At 32.1% G+C, this 17,450-nt stretch overlaps 7 protein-coding genes and 1 non-coding gene across 8 annotated transcripts; 6 read left to right on the top strand and 2 right to left on the bottom strand. All coding sequences in view use genetic code 12, as the record gives it.

The window, feature by feature from the left end:
* Positions 1-483: 483 nt before the first annotated feature.
* Positions 484-7,232, top strand: GLT1 (glutamate synthase (NADH)). The gene has a single exon (XM_064884656.1). It carries the CDS (start codon positions 713-715, stop codon positions 7,097-7,099), a length of 6,387 nt encoding a protein of 2,128 aa, XP_064737186.1. The 5' UTR covers positions 484-712; the 3' UTR covers positions 7,100-7,232.
* Position 7,233: 1 nt separating this feature from the next.
* Positions 7,234-7,951, bottom strand: RJT21DRAFT_45909 (uncharacterized protein). Its single transcript, XM_064884655.1, has one exon. The coding sequence runs from the start codon at positions 7,855-7,857 to the stop codon at positions 7,333-7,335; it is 525 nt and encodes a 174-aa protein (XP_064737185.1). The 5' UTR covers positions 7,858-7,951; the 3' UTR covers positions 7,234-7,332.
* Positions 7,952-10,025: 2,074 nt separating this feature from the next.
* Positions 10,026-10,097, top strand: RJT21DRAFT_t113. Its single transcript has one exon. It is a non-coding gene; the product is annotated as a tRNA-Gln (tRNA).
* A 79-nt stretch (positions 10,098-10,176) lies between these two features.
* Positions 10,177-11,830, top strand: RJT21DRAFT_121632 (uncharacterized protein). The gene has a single exon (XM_064882162.1). The coding sequence runs from the start codon at positions 10,192-10,194 to the stop codon at positions 11,560-11,562; it is 1,371 nt and encodes a 456-aa protein (XP_064737184.1). The 5' UTR covers positions 10,177-10,191; the 3' UTR covers positions 11,563-11,830.
* Positions 11,831-13,268, top strand: ANT1 (Ant1p). The gene has a single exon (XM_064882161.1). The coding sequence runs from the start codon at positions 12,072-12,074 to the stop codon at positions 13,128-13,130; it is 1,059 nt and encodes a 352-aa protein (XP_064737183.1). The 5' UTR covers positions 11,831-12,071; the 3' UTR covers positions 13,131-13,268.
* Positions 13,269-13,345: 77 nt separating this feature from the next.
* RPS23A (40S ribosomal protein uS12) lies at positions 13,346-14,415 on the top strand. The gene has a single exon (XM_064884653.1). The coding sequence runs from the start codon at positions 13,666-13,668 to the stop codon at positions 14,101-14,103; it is 438 nt and encodes a 145-aa protein (XP_064737182.1). The 5' UTR covers positions 13,346-13,665; the 3' UTR covers positions 14,104-14,415.
* A 66-nt stretch (positions 14,416-14,481) lies between these two features.
* RJT21DRAFT_115107 (uncharacterized protein) lies at positions 14,482-15,663 on the bottom strand (the record flags this gene model as incomplete). Its single annotated transcript, XM_064880315.1, has 1 exon — positions 14,482-15,663. One exon carries the CDS (start codon positions 15,661-15,663, stop codon positions 14,482-14,484), a length of 1,182 nt encoding a protein of 393 aa, XP_064737181.1.
* Positions 15,664-15,887: 224 nt separating this feature from the next.
* Positions 15,888-17,398, top strand: RJT21DRAFT_45851 (uncharacterized protein). The gene has a single exon (XM_064884654.1). It carries the CDS (start codon positions 16,295-16,297, stop codon positions 17,282-17,284), a length of 990 nt encoding a protein of 329 aa, XP_064737180.1. The 5' UTR covers positions 15,888-16,294; the 3' UTR covers positions 17,285-17,398.
* Positions 17,399-17,450: the final 52 nt, after the last annotated feature.

The following is a 17,450-nucleotide window of genomic DNA, read 5'->3' as shown; positions in this document are numbered from 1 at the left end:
CATTGGTGCTTTAGTCTCGTTAATCGATAAATTGCCCTGCAGGGCAATCATATAATTTTTTTTTTTCTTCTGTTAGTGACAGATATCACCGGTTCCGCCCAGATAATTAATTAATTAATATTGTGAATCATCTACCTTATTTACTATGTTAGTCATTATTATATACTATTAATGCTTATTACGTATAGTGATCCCCCTCTTTCGTCCGATAATTTCTCACTAAAAATTTTAATTCTTTTATGGGTAACCTATTAATTACATTTTGAATTTGAATCATTTTAAAGTAATAAAAATTTCAAAATTATCAAATAAAAATTTTCTTATTTGTATAACTTCTTTTTCTATTTCAATTCTTATTATTGTAGTTTTGTTGTATATCATCAATTGTTTATTTAAGGAGAATTCTTTTATTTATTCCTTAGTGTTCAGTAAATTAGTGAGAATATTCCCCACTGTTCCCTAATTATTTTGTTCTCTTCGCTGAAAAATTACAATCTCCCTGATTAATTTTACCTAAAGAAATTAGAAAATTGTTTAATTCTTAAAGTCTGTTCCCCTACAGTAACTCAATTATATTCAATTAGTCAATTATTCAATTATTCAATTAGTCAGTTCCTTATTATATATATAAAAAAAAAAGACAAGTACTTTTCCATTCATTAATTTAATTTAATTCTACGTTACTAGTTACTCATTACTCATTAATCATAGAATGACTTCTTACTTACCCCAAGAAGAATTCTCGGAAACATCTCTATACAAATATGATGAAGTTCCAGAAAATAAATCTTGGGCTTCGGCTTTACCAGTAGCCAAGGGACTTTATAATCCAGAATTAGAAAAAGATGCTTGTGGTGTTGGTTTTACTTGTCATTTAAAGGGGGTTCCATCTCATAAAATTGTATCTGATTCAAGAAATTTATTATGTAATATGACCCATAGAGGAGGAGAATTAAATCCAAAAGATGGTGATGGAGCTGGTGTATTATCATCAATTCCTCATAAATTTTTAAAACGTGAATTCAAATATCATGCCAATGTCGATTTACCAAATTCTGGTCAATATGGTACCGGTAATCTTTTCTTTAAAAAAGATGATGCTGTATTTGAAAAATCAAAAATTACTTTTGAAAATATCGCTCAATCTTTAGGTTTAAAAGTTCTTGGTTGGAGAAAAGTTCCTCATGATTCTTCAATTTTAGGTCCTGCTTCACTTTCAAGAGAACCTTATATTTTACAACCTGCTGTTATTTTATCAGAATTAGCTGGTACTGAAATTTCTGATGAAGAATTCTCAACTAAATATCAAAAGGATTTTGAAAAGAAATTATTTATTCTTAGAAAGCTATCATCTCATACGATTGGTTTACATAATTGGTTTTATATTTGTTCACTTTCAAATAAAACCATTGTTTATAAAGGTCAATTGGCTCCAAATCAAGTGTTTGCTTATTATCATGATTTAGTTAATTCTGAATTTGAAGCTCATTTTGCTTTAGTTCATTCCCGTTTCTCAACTAATACTTTCCCATCATGGGATAGAGCTCAACCATTAAGATTAGCTGCTCATAATGGTGAAATTAATACTTTAAGAGGTAATAAAAATTGGATGAGATCTAAAGAAGGGGTTATGTCATCTAAATTATTTGGTGAAGAATTAGATAAATTATTTCCAATTATTGAAGAAGGTGGATCTGATTCAGCTGCATTTGATAATGTTTTAGAATTATTAGTAATTAATGGTGTATTATCATTACCAGAAGCAGTTATGCTTATGATTCCTGAAGCTTGGCAAAATGATGAACATATTGATCCAAAAAAGAAGGCATTTTATGAATGGGCTGCCACAATTATGGAACCATGGGATGGTCCAGCACTTTTTACATTTGCTGATGAAAGATATTGTGGAGCTAATTTAGATCGTAATGGTTTAAGACCTTGTCGTTATTATGTTACAGATGATGATAGAATTATTTGTGCATCTGAAGTTGGAGTTATTGAAATTGAACCTGAAAAAGTTTTACAAAAGGGTAGATTACAACCTGGTAGAATGCTTTTAGTTGATACTAAAGAAGGTAGAATTGTTGATGATCGAGAATTGAAACAAAAGGTTGCTTCAAGATATGATTTTAAATCTTGGGTTATTGCTAATATGATTTCAATGGATGATCTTTTAGAAAAATTAGATTCCAGAAATGTTGATCTTTCACCTCCAATTGCTAGTAAAGAATTTACTATTCAAACAGATCCTCGATTAATTGCCTTTGGATATTCTCATGAACAAGTTTCACTTATTTTATCTCCTATGGCAGAAGGTAATGAAGCTTTAGGTTCAATGGGTAATGATAATGCTTTAGCATGTATTTCTGAACAACCTAAATTATTATATGATTATTTCCGTCAATTATTTGCTCAAGTTACTAATCCTCCAATTGATCCAATTAGAGAATCAATTGTTATGTCTTTAGAATGTTATGTTGGTCCTCAAGGGAATTTATTAGAAATGAAACCTGATCAATGTAATAGATTACTTTTAAAATCTCCTATTTTATCTAGTCGTGAATTAAATTCTATTAAGAATATTGAAAAAGTTTATCCTAAATGGTCAGTGGCCACTATTGATATTACTTTTGAAAAATCTCAAGGTATTCAAGGTTATATTGATACAATTGATAATATTTGTCAACATGCTTCTAAGGCAATTGCTGATAATCATCAAGTTATTATTTTAACTGATATTGCTACTAGTAGTACCAGATTACCAATTGCTGCATTGATTGCTGTGGGTGCTGTTCATCATCATTTAGTTAGACAAAAGCAACGGTCTAAAGTTGCTCTTATTATTGAAACAGCTGAAGCAAGAGAAGTTCATCATGCTTGTTGTTTAGTTGGGTATGGTGCTGATGGTATTAATCCATATTTAGCCATTGAAACTTTAATTAGAATGAAAGAAGAAGGGTTATTAAAGAATGAATCTTTAACTCCAGAAACAATTATTACTAATTATAAAGCTGCAGTTGATGCTGGTATTTTAAAAGTTATGTCAAAGATGGGTATTTCAACTTTAGCTTCTTATAAAGGTGCCCAAATCTTTGAAGCTCTTGGAGTTGATAATTCTGTTATTGATAGATGTTTTGCTGGTACCGCTTCAAGAATTAAAGGAATTACTTTTGAATATATTGCTCAAGATGCTTTCTCTATGCATGAAAGAGGTTATCCAACCAGAGAAACCATTAAACCAGTAACTTTACCAGAAACTGGTGAATATCATTGGAGAGATGGTGGAGATGCTAAAATCAATGAACCAGCAGCTATTGCTTCTATGCAAGATGCTGTTAGAAATAAAAATGAAAAGGCTTATGAAGCTTATTCTCGTAAAGAATATGAAGCCATTAAGAATTGTACTTTAAGAGGATTATTAGATTTTGATTATGAAAATTCTACTGCTGTCCCAATTGATCAAGTTGAACCATGGACAGAAATTGTTCGTCGATTCTTTACTGGAGCTATGTCTTATGGATCTATTTCAATGGAAGCTCATTCTACTTTAGCAGTAGCTATGAATAGACTTGGAGGTAAATCTAATACGGGAGAAGGAGGTGAAGATTCAGCAAGATCTATTGTTAGTGCTAATGGTGATACTATGAGATCGGCCATTAAACAAGTAGCTTCGGGTAGATTTGGAGTTACATCATATTATTTAGCTGATGCCGATGAATTACAAATTAAAATGGCTCAAGGAGCTAAACCTGGTGAAGGGGGTGAATTACCAGGATTAAAAGTTACTGCTCAAATTGCTAAGACTAGAAAATCTACGGCTGGTGTCGGATTAATTTCTCCACCTCCTCATCATGATATTTATTCGATTGAAGATTTAAAACAATTATTATATGATTTGAAATGTGCTAATCCAAGAGCCAGAACTTCAGTTAAATTAGTTTCTGAAGTTGGTGTGGGTATTGTTGCTGCTGGTGTTGCCAAGGCAGGATCAGAAAATATTTTGATTTCTGGTGGTGATGGTGGTACTGGAGCAGCTAAATGGACATCTATTAAATATGCTGGTTTACCATGGGAATTAGGATTAGCAGAATCTCATCAAACTTTAGTATTAAATGATTTAAGAGGCAGAGTTATTTTACAAACTGATGGACAAATTAGAACTGGTAGAGATATTGCTGTTGCATGTTTATTAGGAGCTGAAGAATGGGGATTTGCAACTACTCCATTAATTGCTATGGGATGTATTATGATGAAGAAATGTCATTTAGGTACATGTCCAGTTGGTATTGCTACTCAAGATCCTGAATTACGTAAGAAATTCCAAGGTACTCCTGAACATGTAATTAATTTCTTTTATTATTTATCTAATGAATTAAGAAGTATTATGGCTCAATTAGGATTTAGGACTATTAATGAAATGATTGGTAGAACTGAGAAATTAAAAGTTCGTGAAGATTTAAGAAATACTAAGAATGCCAATATTGATTTATCACCAATTTTAACTCCTGCTCATACTATTAGACCTGGTGTTGCTACTCATTGTGTTAGAAAACAAGATCATAGATTACATGTTAGACTTGATAATAAATTAATTGATGAATCTGAAGTTACTTTAGCTAAAGGTTTACCAGTTACAATTGATTGTGATGTGGTTAATACTGATCGTACTTTAGGTACAACGTTATCTTATCGAGTTTCCAAAACTTTTGGTGAAGTTGGATTACCTCATGATACAATTCATGTTAATGCCAAAGGTTCTGCCGGTCAATCCTTTGGTGCATTCTTAGCTCCTGGTATTACTTTAGAATTAGAAGGTGATGCTAATGATTATATTGGTAAAGGTTTATCCGGTGGTAGAATTATTGTTTATCCACCAAAGGAATCGAAATTTAATGCTGAAGATCAAATTATTGCTGGTAATACTGCATTCTTTGGGGCAACTTCGGGTAGTGCCTTTATTAGAGGTATTGCAGCTGAAAGATTTGCCGTTAGAAATTCAGGAGCCATTATTGTTACTGAAGGTACTGGTGATCATGGATGTGAATATATGTCGGGTGGTAGAGTTGTTGTTTTGGGTGGTACTGGTAGAAATTTTGCTGCTGGTATGTGTGGTGGTATTGCTTATGTATTAGATATGGCACAAGATTTTAATACTAAAGTTAATGCTAAAACAGTTGAATTATCTCAAGTTACTGATCCTTCTGAAATTGCCTTTTTAAGAGGTTTAATTGAAGATCATCGTCATTATACTTCTTCAGAAGTGGCCGATAGAATCTTGAATGATTTCAATAGAATTTTACCAAGATTTGTTAAAGTCTTACCATTTGATTATAAGAAGGTTCTTGAAGAAGAAAAGCAAAAGGCTGAAGAAGCTAAGAAGAATGAATTGAATACTTTCTTAAAATCTATTAAAGAAGATCCTGAAGCTGATGCCACTAATGGTGAAGCAGCTAAAATTAAAAAGGGTCATGTTCATACTCCCAAGACAACTTCGGCAAAACATGGACATAAAGAACCAAAAGTTTCTGATGTTGAAGATACTATTTTAGATATTGAAAATGAAAAGAAAGCTGCTGTTAAATTAGATAAAGTTCGTGGATTTATGAAGTATAAACGTAGAAATGAAAAATACAGAGATGCTAAGGAAAGAACTAAAGATTGGAATGAAATGACCAATAGATTAACTAAAGAAGAATTGGGTGAACAAACTGCAAGATGTATGGATTGTGGTGTACCATTTTGTACTTCAGATACTGGATGTCCAATTTCTAATGTTATTCCAAAATGGAATGAATTAGTATTTAAAGATAGATGGTATGATGCCTTACAAAGATTATTAATGACTAATAATTTCCCTGAATTTACTGGTAGAATTTGTCCTGCTCCATGTCAAGGAGCTTGTGTATTAGGAATTATTGATGATCCAGTTAATATTAAATCAGTTGAATGTGCTATTATTGATCATGGATTTGAACAAGGATGGATTAAACCAACTCCTCCAGCTATTAGAACTGGTAAAACTGTGGCTATTATTGGATCTGGTCCATCAGGTTTAGCAGCAGCTGATCAATTAAATAAAGCCGGACATAAAGTAACTGTTTATGAAAGATCAGATAGACCAGGAGGATTATTAATGTATGGTATTCCAAATATGAAATTAGATAAAAAGATTGTTAAAAGAAGAACAGATTTATTAGCAGCTGAAGGAATTGAATTTATTGTTAATACCACTATTGGTGAAGATATTACTGTTGAAGAATTAAGAAATACTTTTGATGCTGTTATCTTTGCTGTTGGATCAACTATTCCAAGAGATTTAAAGATTCCTGGTAGAGAATTAAAGAATATTAATTATGCTATGCAATTATTAACAACTAATACCAAAGCTTTATTAGGTGAACAATTAGAAGAAGTTCGTAAGACTCTTGAAGGTAAAGATGTTGTTGTTATTGGAGGTGGTGATACTGGTAATGATTGTTTAGGTACTTCAACTAGACATGGAGCTAAATCCGTAACTAATTTTGAATTATTACCAACTCCACCAAATGCTAGACCAAAGGATAATCCATGGCCACAATGGCCAAGAGTTTTCAGAGTTGATTATGGTCATACTGAAGTTTCAACTCATTATGGTAAAGATCCAAGAGAATATTCTATTTTATCTAAAGAATTTGTTGATGATGGTGAAGGTAATGTTAAAGGTATTAAAACTGTTAGAGTTGAATGGAAACGTTCAGATTCTGGAGCTTGGCAAATGGCTGAAGTTCCAGGTAGTGAAGAATTTTTCCCAGCAGATGTTGTATTACTTTCAATGGGATTCCTTGGACCAGAAGCTGATAATTTAGAAGTTTCAAAGACTAAGAGAGGTACTATTAATACTGTTGATCCAAATGCTTATCGTGTTAGTCAAGATGGTAACCTTTTCGCTGCTGGTGATTGTAGAAGAGGTCAATCATTAGTTGTTTGGGGTATTCAAGAAGGTAGACAATGTGCAAGAGAAGTTGATAATTATTTAATGGGTTCAACTAGATTACCAGGTAATGGATCTATTGAACAAAGAAATTATAATTTATTAGAAGAATTGGCTGAAAAGGTCTAAACTAAATTGGGGGATTTAGTTGATCATGTGTTTTAATTCTTTTAATGGATATTTCATTCGTTTTTTTTTATATAGCTCGTTATCGGTATTATTTAAATATATCAAATGTATAATTTTATAAAATTTAAATATATTAAATATTGTAATATTGTAATATTGTAGTGTTAAATCGTTAATGCTTTGTTCGTCATATTAATTCTAAATATCCCTAACAAGTATATATTGTAAGTTGATTATACTTTAACTACTCTATATACTGGTTCTCTTTCTTCATCATTATATGGTGATGGTAATGCAGCTCCATATCTATCATATTTAGGATAATTATCTTGAGTAAAATGAGCTTGAGCTGGTTGACTTGTTTCATACATTGGAACTGGTGGTTGTCTCATTTGAGTATTATAATGATGATTTGGTGGATACATATTTGGATTATATTGAGGTTGTTGAGGTGGAGCTGAATATACTGGTCTATTACTATTACGACAACAACAACAACATAAAGCTTCTATACATGTAGCTCCCATACATAAACATTGAATAAATGTCATTAACATCCAAAGTACAAATAATGATGCTAAACATATCCCCACAATAGCTACAATTTTACAAGTTCTATTGGCCATACAAGTATCCCAATGTCTAAATGATTGAGCTGTTGATTTAACATCTTGAGTAAATGAATCTCTTTCTACTATATCTTGGATATATACACTAGCTTCATCTAATGATCTTGTTATTAACTTCTTGATATACATGGTTCTTACTTACTTAACGGTTGCTATTACTAGCTATTCTTTAGGATCACTGAGACTATTTGTAGATCGATCTCAGTAATTATATAAAATGTCTTGTCCCATTCTCGTCTGACACGCACCGCGTAATCTAGTCGCACTTAATCTATTTTTAGTGACAGGGCTGAGCGCACAAAGGGGTTAATTACCGTTTATTACTTAATTTATGGTCATTTGCAGGGCTGTACCAGGCACAATATAGGAGATCAGTTGGAGATAATTATGATACCATTAATTTGATTTCTTTTTTTTTTTTAATTATATATTGTATGTATTGGTTTTGCGTTTTATTCATTCCTGGACCGGAGTTGTTCAGGATTTATTTCTCCTGTTTTCTTTCTCTCATACATAAATTATATCTATTATTTGTAGGGCTATAATGTGCAGATCCGGAGTTACTTGTTTGAAGTATTCTAGAAGAAGATAATAAATATGCTGTAGTCAAACCCACACACAATGATCAAATTTTGTGCTATGATTAAATTGTTTTATTATTTGTATGTTGCCAATCTTCTCAACCGATGCTGCACCTCTAAAATCATTGGAAATTTTTAATTCTGAGCAACATTTACACCGAAGCACATGCTACATTTATTGATAATATATGTTACTAAATCGGTTAGAATTCATCTAATATTTTGATTATATCGGCTCAATGTTTGATTAACTGTGTTAATATTTTTATAGTATTGGTTGCAAATCACATTGTTCATATAGTGTTGATTATCTAACTTCCGAACTATAAATATACCCCTTTCCCATCTTCTAAATATCTTTGATTTACAACTGCTCTACGGATTGACCAGATAACAAGTATTTATAAATTTCGAATTGAAATCTGGGGCATAACCCTACCTTGTACAATGATGTTTGATAAAAACGTAATCTCGTATATATTGATAGGAGGGATTCGTATGGTCAACCAAGAAACAGGCATAACTACATACTTTGTAAAGCTCAATAGTCTGACGACTGATGAATTGTTGTCTTTTTCCACTTTACATAGGACAGGGTTGGTAGTTCACAAGCTGACCAATGACTTGATAAAGGAAATTCAATCCATCGGTATTCAATATAGGCTGGGAGTCGATTGGGAGAAATTGTATAACAATGGCGATGGCAGACATGCAGAACGTATTAATTCAATAGCAGATAACTTGGGTTATGGCACATACTCTAGATATTTGTGGGTTGAAGCAATCTTAGGGAGAAGTTCCGAAATAGAAGTGGAAGACCTGCAAATTGAGATACAAAGGCAACGGTTAGGATTCCTATAAATACAAAATATTCATATAAATACAAAATATTCAATGATCAGAGAAATTGATTAAAACCATCATATGGATATTCACTCACTTGGAAATGTTTGTAGACTGATTGGTACAAACGAATAAGTTAAATATCTGTTAAATAATCATTCCAAATTTATTTGGTTTACTTCAAATAATTTTGGGCATATACGAACTTAGATTTTTGTTATGTAAAAGTTAAACATGACAGTTCATTACTTTCATTTACAGCAGTAACAATAATATGTAGATCAACTAGAGATTATTATGATACAATTAACCTGATTTCTTTTTTTAAATTATATATATATTAAACATCAATATAAGATATAACTGCTTTGTTAGTAGGTGTCTAAATAGATACATATTGTAGTAAGTACTTTAAAGAAGTAAATGGTCTCCAAACTAGAGTTTTAGAGCCGAATTACCACCTGGGTATGATTATCTCGACTTGAAAAAGGATTAAAGGAGTTCCTCGAAGTCACTGTGGGAAAGGTTGATAGAGAGTTTTCACAACACTCTAAAGTCTCACTTTTTGAAGTCTAAAAGGAACGTTAGGGCAGATATATTAGTTTTCATCCTACTAGAATTGCTAATTAAGAAGGTAAAAAAATGCCTTATACTCACAAGCCAATAATGACCACAATCTACTCAGGATTTGTAGTAAAAATACTCAAAAATCCCATAATCTTAAACATATCAACCTCCTCATCAAAAAATATGACTTAACTCTCGGTCGATTGGTCGATGTTAAGTTATGTTTGACGATTTTACTGACTCACGTGATCAATCACGTGACCACATTTTTCAGCACCTGCATACACAATTTTTCACATATAAATTGGTTGTATAGTGTAGTGGTTATCACTGTCGGTTTTGATCCGACCAACCCCGGTTCGAATCCGGGTACGACCTGTTTTTTTTCGTAATCTAAATTATTGATTTAAAGATAATTTTTTTGGATCTGGAAGTGATCTAATTAAATTGTAGTGAAGCTATTTCTCCCAAAATGTCAATTGATGACTTAGAGAACCATTCTAAAACAGCCATTCATTCATTAGTGGCACACTTTCTCAAAAGCAACAATTATCATGAAACTCTAAAACAATTTGAAGAAGAACATGGTAAACCTATAAATCCGCAACCTTTGCATGCAAATGAAAGCTTAGAAGAAATAATTAAAGATCGTATTAATTATAATGAATTAGCAAAAGAATTTGATAATGTAGTAGATGTTAATAAAGAATTACCGGAAGATCTTCAGGCTCTTAATAAAAATCAATTCGGTAATTGGACTAGTCCCTATCCTTCGGTTGGTCAACTATTAAAAGGTATTGATGGATTGGTTATCTCTTCAAGTTATGATCCTTTAAATAATTTACTTTTTATTAGTACAAACGATACTAAACTATACATAGTTGATGCTAGTTCCAATAATGTCATTACAGAAATTATTAAAGTGATAGAAACTTCTGTCATTAAAAAGATCATAACTCTTGACAATAATGAAGTATTGCTAGTTGGGATTGATGGTAAACTTAATTACTTCAAATATGATTATGCAGATTCAAAATTTGACTTAAAATTAATATCATCTCATCAAGCTCATAAAAGATTAGTAGTTGAAGTTAAGCATACAAAAATCAATGGAGTTAATTATTTTGTAAGTTTGGGATGGGATTTTTATTTAAGAGTATTTAAATTACTGGAAACTAATCAGTTCGAATTGATCTCAGAAGTCAAATTAACCGGTCAAGGAAGTTGCTTTGATATTATTGAACATAAAAATGAATTGATTATAGTATTAGGAAAGAACGACAATACTTTACTTGATGTTTTCATCTTGCAAGATTTGAAGGACTTAGTTTTAAAATATAAAATTTCTTTGAATGACGCTGAATTCTCTTCATCTAGTTTTTCACCTAGATTCTTAATTATTCAAAAGACTTCAGATTTATATACACCATTGATTGCAGTTGGAACTTCTCATGAACCATATATGAGACTTATCATAGTTTCGTTGAAGGAACTTGATCATATTGATGATAATACAAATAACAGTACAATTACTACATCACCAATAAAGAGAAATCAAATCATGAAGAATTTGAATAGTTTATCACCTCAAGATAAGTATAGTCAGAGTTTATTATCTTTTCGTATTGGTAATGATATCAATAAATGTACTGGTATTTGGGTGGCCGGTGATGATGGAATAATCAGAGGTATAGATTTAATTCATGATAAAGTTTTAGTAGAGATTGAAGCTCATAAGGGTAAGATCAAGAACTTTCTAACATTTACGGATAAATATGGTTATGAACAACTATTAACAGGTGGAGTTGAAAGAGATGTAAAGATTTGGAAATTGAAAAACTAGCTTTATTTAGTAGAAATATCGGTCCAATGGTTGCGGAGTTGCAGCCAAGTTATTCTTTTTTTTTTTTATCGATAAATAATAAACCTTATAGACCCTTATAGAACTTACAGTTATATATATAAATATCGGTTACTCTATTCCCGACTTTTATATCAATATCCATGAAGCACCCATACCGCAGTACTTATTTGCATTGATTTTGTGGGGAATTCAATTTTTTATTTTTCCTCGGACACATTGCCCTAGCCGGGCTTATCAGATAGAGACGGGGAACGCGAGGTTCCTCGGTATAAGCCTAAGGTATATAACTGAACATGAATTTCCTTATGTCAAAGTAAATAAAATGACATTTATTTGAGATTAAGGGCAATTACGCATTAAGTGATCATCTTTGACATAGTCAACTTTATCATTGATTTAGTCTGAATCTACTGAAGTTATTTTATATAATATTTGTTTTTGATAACGAATTTTCATTGAAATATTTCATATATCCGAATAATCAGAAAATGTCACTTTCACCACTTGAAAAGGCTGCCAGTGGAGCTTTAGCTTCAGTAATAGCAAATACATTGGTATATCCATTGGATTTAAGTAAAACATTAATACAAACACAAGTCAAAAAGGTTGATCCAAAGCCACAGCAGGGAACCGATTCTATTCCGACACCTCCATCAGATTCAGATATTGAAGAATCCATTTATAAACAGAAGTATATTCCTCAAAAGCATGATTTAAAATATAAAAGTACTATTGATGTTTTGCAAAAGATTTATGCCAAAAAGGGTATATTGGGATGGTATCATGGATTATTCTCATCACTTTTAGGTACAGCTGCTCAAAATTTTGCCTACTTCTATTGGTATACCATAGTTAAAAGAGTTTATGCCAATTTAAACAAACATATTCCTAATCATAAAGCTAGTACTTTAACAGAATTATTCTTGGGAGCATTAGCAGCTGCTATTTCTCAATTATTCACTACACCTATTGGTGTCATCACCACTCAACAACAAACAGATAAGCATCATAAATCATTATATCAATTAACCAAGGAAATCTTGGAACATGATGGTATTCATGGTTTATGGAGAGGTTTAAGGGTTTCATTAGTGTTATGTATTAATCCATCAATTACTTATGGTTCATATGAAAGATTGAAACAAATCTTGTATGGTAACAAACAATTTCTTAAACCATTAGAAAGTTTCTCACTTGGTGTCTTAGCCAAATCATTAGCTACTGTAGCTACACAACCATTAATTGTATCTAAAGCTATGATTCAAAAGAAGGTGAGTAAGAAACCTAAGACCAAAGAAGGAGAAAACCCATTAGGAGATAATGAACATGATGATGAAGATGAAGATATTGTATTTAATAGTTTTACGCATGCTTTGGTCCATTTATGGAAGAGTGAAAAATTCAACGGGTTATATAAGGGTATTGCTCCTCAATTAATCAAGGGAGTCTTTGTACAAGGATTATTATTCATGTTTAAGGATCAACTTGATTTATTCTTTTTGTTTTTATTAAGCTTGATTAAGAAACAAAAGAGATTGAGACGTTAGAAAGTACGAAATTATTTATTCGATTCTGGTAATCAGAGATATTTATTATATTATAGTTCCATACGTTAATTAAGATTGATTTACATCAATATTTTTGTATGCCGATATATAAAGTTTACATAGATAATAGATGTACAGTACTTTAGCATTTATATTTATATTTATATTTACATTTACATTTACATTTACATTTACATTTACATTTTGATTTTGCAGTCATTAAACAATTATTAGTGTACCTCGAAATAAACTTTGCTTCGCTTTTGTTCGTTAGGGCTTCAACCCTAAAGGTTGACTTGTCGCACACCACCACAATCTCAGGTAGTGTGCAGTCCGCTAACTTTAACTATGGAGGTAAGGATGCGCACCACCAACAGATGTTGTGTTATTTGCTTACATAAGCCCCATAGTTCAAATTTTTTTGTATGTCCGATTGAGGTTAAGGAAAAAAGTTGAAAAGTGAAATAAAATTTTCTTTTCCTTTAATTCTGTTTAGCATCTAGTCCTAGTCAAACACCAAGAGGAATAATTAATCATGGGTAAAGGTAAACCAAGAGGTCTTAACTCTGCTAGAAAATTAAGAGTTCACCGTCGTAACAACAGATGGGCCGATCAATCTTATAAAGCCAGATTATTAGGTACAGCTTTCAAATCATCTCCATTTGGTGGTTCATCTCACGCTAAGGGAATTGTTTTAGAAAAAATCGGTATTGAATCTAAACAACCAAACTCTGCTATTAGAAAGTGTGTCAGAGTCCAATTAATCAAGAACGGTAAGAAGGTTACTGCTTTCGTTCCAAATGATGGTTGTTTAAACTTTGTTGATGAAAATGACGAAGTCTTATTAGCCGGTTTCGGTAGAAGAGGTAAAGCTAAGGGTGATATTCCAGGTGTTAGATTCAAAGTTGTTAAAGTTTCTGGTGTCTCTTTATTAGCTTTATGGAAAGAAAAGAAGGAAAAACCAAGATCATAGATACAAAAGTTTACTCATCATTATATATCTATAAAATGTCATACCATATTCAATGTTAATATATCCATCTCATTATTCATGCAATAATTATTAATATCAATGGGAGGTTGTATTTTATTTGTATATTTCCATCATCATAATTGTATCTTTTATCGTTGTCATAATGATCAAACAATCCTATTTCTTTAAATCTCACGTGTATATTGAAAAACATCAAATATAATTGCAAGTCTTTCAGGTAAATTATTTTATGAATAATTATGGGTAATACATCCCATTGTAGAATTAAAACGTCATACTATCACTACTTTTTTTTTTGTTCTTTATTATTATTGTAGCGAACATTAATTAAACTACTTATTGTACAGAGCGATATATTTAAAAACCTGGTAAGTTTCTACCTTCAATAGAAGGTCCACCTTTTCTAGTTACTTTTCTTTTAGCACTCATAGTAACTAACTTATTATTAATTCTTCTAAATCTTTCATCACTACCATTTTGTCTAGAAGTATATCTTCTTAATACCTCAGGATCAACCTTTGGTGCAATCTTATAAGGAGCAGTTCTACGACTTGGAATTGCAGCTCTATTTCTTCTTTCTGCATTTTCTTCATATAATGTTTTAGCTTCTTTCCTATCTGATCTTTTACCTAATTTATTAGTATAAGATTTTCTATTATAATCAGCAAAATTAATACTACGATCCTTATAAGAATCAGATTTATTTAAGATAGGTCTTGTCCAATCACCAATTAATCTATCGACGATTTTCTTTAATACTGGTTCAGTTCTTTTTGAACGTTGATAAAATACTAATACTTTCCCAATTCCTGAAGCTGTTAAATGATCAGTTTTGATAGGTAAGGTCTGTAATGATTGAATAAGTTGTTTTTGAATTTGATAAGCTGGCATAGATGCATCAGGTAATGGTTCTAACCATAATCTAACTGCTTCTAATAAATTATTATCTAATATAGAATCAGCTAAATCGGCTCTAGATAACACATCATTTACTTCTTTCAATAATTTTAACTTTTCAGTTGCAATTTGACCCTGAGAATTCTTTTCAACATCTAAATTAGCAGCTTTAATCATATGATCTTTCAATAATTCAATTCTATCATCTTGCATTCTTTCTATATCATCTTCATCTGCTTTTCTACGTCTAGTTGTTCTTTGTTTAATGGCTTGATCCATTTTTTCTTCCAATGCAATTCTTCTTCTAGCTTGAGGATCACTAGTTCCATATGCTTCATCATTATCTGCTTCTGCAGCAATCTCATTTGCTTCTTGTATTCCTGGGAATCGAATGCCGGCAGATTTTCTTATATTCTTCTTCTTAGTCACTTTGATTTGATCTTCATCTGTTATTTTGTGTGCGTCCATAGCAAATACATCTTCATCATCCTCGTCTTCTTCTTCTTCATTCTGTTCTTGTTCTTGTGCTTCAGCATATTCTCCTTCTTCGGTCTCAGCTTCAGCTTGAACTTGGTCAACTTGTTCAGCTTCGGCTAATTCCGGAGTCTCAGAATATGACTGTTGATCTTCCACATCAGACATTATGATTTGTTTATATAATCCCTTAATTACACTACGTAGATTGTATGAAAATTAGCTCTCGTTGATATTTGTTAAAATTTAGGTGACATGTCGCAATCTTTCTCCCTTCAAATGTCGTACTGATAACGACATTATGTTACCTTTTTGCAGACTATTGCCAACTCAAGTAATTCTACTAGTATATCTCTGTAATAGTCAAAGAGAAACAAAATTGGGTTTAATAGCGTAAGATTTGTGTGCATTTAGATACAGTAAAGCTAATTCGAATGTATCAAAAAGTTGTAGAAATTGTTAGTATTGACTCTGATAAAAGTTTAGCAAGGATTCTAATGAAATTTATACAAAATACATTAAAATTGAATTTAAACTATTAAGCTGGGATTATAAGTATTGTGATTAAGTTCATTTGATTTAGTTGTACACAGATCCATTACAAATTACATTTATATACTCTACAAGTACAGCATTAAGTGGTAGTGTACAGTTTCTCGGTAGCAACTCTCAACCTAAGCTGATGAGGGCTCGCTAAAATGCTTGTGGCCACTGGGGAAAAAAATGCCTAGACAGAAATTTCAATCAGCACTTCGTAAAGCTACTGAACGATTCACCATCACCAATCCCTAATTCGAAGATGTCTCAATATATAGGTAAAACCATATCCTTGATCTCTAACAAGGGACTTCGTTATGTTGGGATTTTGGATAATATTAATGCTCAAGATTCTACTGTAGCATTAAAGTCAGTAAGATTATTTGGTACTGAAGGTAGAATGGCTCAAGTTGGTAATCCTCATGCTGAAGTATTACCAGGTACTGAAATATATGATTATGTAGTTTTCAGGGGATCTGATGTTAAGGATTTATCAGTTTTAGATACTCCACTTGATCAAGTTAAACCTGAACCTTATGTTGCTCCACCTACCGGTTACTATCAAGCTCCACCCCAACCTCAAACTAGTGCTGCACCTCTGTCTAATCAACAATTTTCTCCTGCTACTACTACTACATCAGCTCCAACTACGACCTCAAGTTCTGCCCCAGCTCCAGGTGCTGGTCCTGAAGCTGCCATTCCTACTTCAACTTCAACTCAAGCTTCAACCCAGCCAGTTCCAACCAAGACAGAACAACAGGCTCCATCTAAAACAACACAAGAAGCAGCATCTGAAGGATCAGCTCCAGAAGTTTCAAAGACAACTGAAAGATCTAGTGAAGTTCCACAACCACAATCTGAATCTCGTCCTCGAGCAAGAAAGAACTCTAAAGCTCCAGAGATTCCTGCAGAGGAATTTGATTTTGAATCCTCGAATGCTAAATTCAGCAAGGAATTAGAAAGTGAACGTGAGCTTGAGCATACAGCTTATAACAAGAGTAGTTCTTTCTTTGATAATATATCATCTTCCAATGAACAAAGATCATCTTTAAGATGGTCAGAAGAGAAATCACTTAACTTAGACACTTTCGGAGAATCTTCTCTTCATAATGGTAGAGGAAGAGGCAGAGGTAGAGGAGGTCGTGGCTTCTACAGAGGTGGAAGAGGTGGAGGTCGTGGTGGACGTGGAGGACGTGGTGGTAGAGGGGGCCAAAGAAATAATGACTACAATAGCAAGCCAGAATGGGCATAATTTAGAATCGATTTCAGTAATTCTTGTATTATAACGTTGGATGAATTTGTGTTTATCATTTTCATGTTGCATCACATATCTTTCACATTCTTTCTTTTCATTTTCTACAAATTAAACATCAATAACGCTCTATATAAAGCCTCTTATATTGTGTCTATAAGTTTCC

Source organism: Scheffersomyces amazonensis, assembly GCF_036850825.1.
Source record: "Scheffersomyces amazonensis strain UFMG-HMD-26.3 chromosome Unknown RJT21scaffold_5, whole genome shotgun sequence".
In the NCBI taxonomy this organism is placed as follows: Eukaryota; Fungi; Ascomycota; class Pichiomycetes; order Serinales; family Debaryomycetaceae; genus Scheffersomyces; species Scheffersomyces amazonensis.
Note: the sequence above shows the minus strand (reverse complement) of the source record. Positions and strands in the feature narration are given on the sequence as shown.